This window comes from Papaver somniferum, chromosome 11, assembly GCF_003573695.1.
Source record: "Papaver somniferum cultivar HN1 chromosome 11, ASM357369v1, whole genome shotgun sequence".
Lineage (NCBI taxonomy): Eukaryota > Viridiplantae > Streptophyta > Magnoliopsida > Ranunculales > Papaveraceae > Papaver > Papaver somniferum.
The window spans coordinates 567258-571305 of record NC_039368.1 but is presented as its reverse complement, the minus strand read 5'-3'; the positions used below and the strand labels follow the sequence as shown (position 1 = coordinate 571305).

The following is a 4048-nucleotide window of genomic DNA, read 5'->3' as shown; positions in this document are numbered from 1 at the left end:
GAACAAAAACAGAAATTTCTTGAAGAAACTACTAGAGGGTGGGGATGGACATCATTCATGCTTCTCAGTGAACTCCATGATCCGAGTAAAGGCTATATTGTGGATGATACTTGGGTTATCTCAATTGAGGTTACTTGTTGGATGATGAAAAGAGGACTTAACAGATGGAGTGAAAGAGAACGGAGATCTACAAATTGTCACAGAGGCCAAGCGTTGCAAAACCAGAATCAAATTAGATTTAAGAATGAAATTATTGATTAGAACCAATTATTGTTGGATGCAATACTCTCATTAAGACATTTCCGGTGTCATTTTTTTGGAACAATAGAAACTAATCACAGCCCATACGAAGAGTTGCAACTTGCAAGGACAGCCGCCAATAAGAAAAAGAGTTGAAATTAGGAGTGGAAAGGCTTCTACACGAATCATAGAACCTAACAAAGAACTCGGGCGCAGTACATAACCGCATTGCGTCTTGTCAAAACTTACAATTTTGAGAATTGACATTTAGCCATTTGGGTTGGTGGCAAATTCCTCAAAGGTAAAAAATAATACGAAGAACAAAAACATTGTTACTTCACATTTTAAATTCCGGTCAACCGCACAGCTGATCAATATATAACAATGGAAAACTTAATGTTAACAGCGTTCTGGTGCAAATTGTCTACCACCATTGCAGTGGTCAAATCACCACCAAACATGAAAACAAAATATGAACCTTTTTAGTTGCCAGTCAATTATAGATCCTAGATTCACAGATGAAGTCTGTGAAATTCCATGCATGTCGGATACCTGATTAACGGCGAGGATTGAGTGAGATTGGCCCCAGATGGCAATGCAGAAGACAATGCCACAGGTCCTTGGATCCCAGAATTTGTAATGTTATTCTGAATATTCTGGGATAACAGCTGCTGCCGTGCTTGAGACTGGTTGTCTAAAGGAATTTGTGACTGCCCTGGGTTGCGCCCTTCGGACTGCACACTGTGAGACGCTATTTTGGTACAGTGACAGGAAGAAAAAAAACAAATAATCAGGTGACTAATAAATCACGACAAATGATAATAAGTAAAGCATGTGTCAATCTTTAACACTATACCATAGTTCGGTACGTACTACCAAAATTCCTTATAAGATTTATTTTAGCATCAATAAAATATTTTCCACCAGCCATTTTTCTAGCATAGAAACTCTAACCTGGATCTTGAGGATTTTGGCTACCACCGCCAGTATTTAATGGTAAAGAATTAGCAACTCCATTTGTCCGAGATTTTGTCCCCAGTGCCAGCATCTTCAAAGATAATTTTCTTAGGTAATCCGTCTGAATTTACAAAATTAATTGAGTTAGATTTCATGAGTACTGCATGTATAAAAGATTGTTGAGCATAATATAACCACAGATTACTGGAAAAAAATAATGTATGATGCAGAGATGATAAACAGATTTCAGTAACGATAATTTACACGGGATGTATCTCATTTCTACCCAGTTCTCAACGACAAATCATTTTTCTATGTAGAGGCCAGAACATCCTCCATTCCTCTAAAACCGAACTTATAAGCCTGAAACTGCTTAGAACTTACAAATTTCAGAGTGTAAAGTGACAAAACACCCATCTATAACACAGACAAGAGTGCACAAATGGGGTCAGTAATTAATTATGGAAACTGAAAACCTAAAGGCTGAGGCACAGACCGAGGAGGTTCCTAACAACACAGACATAATTTTGTTATAAGCCACAGCTAAGGATTGGAGAGAGATAGAGAGATGGATAAGGAGATTTTATCATACGAATAGTTAAATCACACTTCTAATGGAAAAAGAATTACTAATCAGAAGTCAGAACAGCAGTGCAGATGGAGCTGAATAACACAGTTAAGTGTGTGTCCTTTGATCTCATCATAACCGATCAATACGAGGACATACCAAGAGGGTAACAATTCAATTCGACTATCATATTTAGGTAAAGCATTTAAATCGACCATCTCCAGTCAGATCTTTCCAAGTTTAACATTGGCTTATGGGGCAAACTCTCGCAAGCAACCCCCTAGAATTTAGCTACTGCGACTCAGGTCTTTTAGGTAATAAAGTAAATTCTGAAGTGAGAGTTCGATGAAATTGAGACCCCGAGAAGCACTAATTATCTAAAGACAAGTGGGTCTAAGCAATTAAAGGTTTCACACAAATTTCGCATCAGCAGAACACAGATAACATTCATTACATCAGTTCCAAAGAACTCGATGAGTTCAGCAAGATGTGTACATGAAATGCCATGTGCACTAAATATATCATGATTGTTCTATGTAAAAGGTTATCATATCAAATTAGACTGACAAGATATTACATTCACGTGAATTGCACCAGAAGATTCGCCATAACATATTAAAAATCTGATTATTAGTGCACCATAAAAGAGCACTAAGACAAGAATGGCTTGAATATTTGAATACCTCTATCAAATGATCCAACAGTACTAGTTTATGTAACCCCTGCAATTGTAATTTCTACTCAACAGAAAGTGAGACAATTCTGCTTATTTTAATGAATCAATGGTGAAAAATAGGAAAATCATGCTCACTCATGAGTAGATAGAACTAGTAAGGAAATACAATTACTACAATGACAATGCCAAATTGAATAATGATACCTGACTTGTTGCAGCAGTGAATATTTTTTCCTCGAATCTAACAGCAATTTCATGAAGCTCCACCAATTCCTTTGGCCCAGAAATCGGAATGCATCTCTTTAGAGTTTCCATTCTAGGAGAATGAACGCAGTGAGTTAAAAATAAATTTTAAGTAAGTGTAGTTAAAGCAACTGCTAGTTATTTATAGATTAACTAGCAGGTAACAAAGATCATATCAGGCGTCAGATTATGAAATACACCCTCCAAATCCAATTTGCAAACAAAAAAAGTGGTACAGAAATCTCTTGTAGCAATACTTCCAAGGATCCAACCAAGAATCTTTCTCATAAAAAAAACTATGTCATACAAAATAAACAATACAAAAAGGAAACACTGATTTTTTTTTTTTTAAAATAGCGTGATCACTTTGCCCTAATCTGATTACCCTAATTCACTAAGTTAAAACCAAAAAACAGTAATCAGCTTACATCTTGGTAACAATTCTCTGTCGAGAATCAAGTTGAAGTTGTGTTCTCCAATCAGTAGCATCCATATTAGATTCGATTTTGGCAGGCTCCCAATTGTTATTATCCATATCGATCAATAACAAAATAAATAAAACTGAAACCTCGATTACAAAGATACAACGAAGACGAGAGTGAAACCCTAAGAAACCCAAAATCGCGAAATTGGGATTACCCCAGAAGTATAAATAGAGTTTGTTTGGGAGAGATATAATTTTACCACTGGTGGAGAGATGATTATAAGAGTCGTATATATCGGAAATACTCTCTCCCGAGATTTCCCACGATGGAGAGAGTGACTTGGACCAATCAGAAATGATTTCGTTCGCAACAAGCTCGGGGTAACACCAATCGAGGACATGCTCACCCAACATCGGCTATGTTGGTTCGGGCATATCCAGCGAAGACCACCAGATGCTCCGATTTAAGTGGGACCAATCCAACGGGCAGAAGGAAGGATGAAGCGCAGAGACTGTTCGAAACTGACTAGGGACGAAGCGATTATGGTGGATTTGAAAGAAAGGGGATTGGAGAAAGAGTTGGCGCTTGAAATAAATGCGTGGAGAGCAGCAATCCACGTGAAAGATATATGTACACGAGGTATGTGAACTGACTCCATTATCTTCGAGTTTTGTTACCACCATAATCGGTAGCAAATTTTGGTATTTTAACCTCCAAATATCCAAAATTCTTCGATTTTCGAATTTGGTACTACCACAGTCGGTAGTAAATTGGGTTAATTTAACTTCCGAATATATAATACTCCAAAATAAGATTTTGGCAAAATCATTCAATTTTTGAATTTTGGGACTAGCATAATCGGTAGTAATTGTGTTACTTTAACCTCCGGATATCCAAAATCCTTCAATTTTCGAATTTTGGTACTAATAAGAATTTTCG

General features: G+C 36.9%; 1 protein-coding gene across 1 annotated transcript; it reads right to left on the bottom strand.

Annotated features, from left to right (window-relative positions):
• Positions 1 to 552: 552 nt before the first annotated feature.
• On the bottom strand, positions 553 to 3346 carry LOC113320577 (mediator of RNA polymerase II transcription subunit 15a-like). Its single transcript, XM_026568482.1, has 4 exons — positions 3113 to 3346; positions 2646 to 2757; positions 1195 to 1318; positions 553 to 991 (listed from the first exon to the last, which is right to left on the bottom strand). Exons 1-4 carry the CDS (start codon positions 3217 to 3219, stop codon positions 753 to 755), a joined length of 582 nt encoding a protein of 193 aa, XP_026424267.1. The 5' UTR covers positions 3220 to 3346; the 3' UTR covers positions 553 to 752.
• Positions 3347 to 4048: the final 702 nt, after the last annotated feature.

Excerpts from the sequence above, each read along its gene's own strand:
- LOC113320577 (XM_026568482.1), bottom strand. The coding sequence starts at position 3,219 with ATGGATAATAACAATTGGGAGCCTGCCAAAATCGAATCTAATATGGAT. Across the intron at positions 2,758-3,112 it reads CAGAGAATTGTTACCAAGAT|AATGGAAACTCTAAAGAGAT; the intron begins GTAAGCTGATTA and ends TCATTCTCCTAG. Across the intron at positions 1,319-2,645 it reads TCACTGCTGCAACAAGTCAG|ACGGATTACCTAAGAAAATT; the intron begins GTATCATTATTC and ends TTGTAAATTCAG.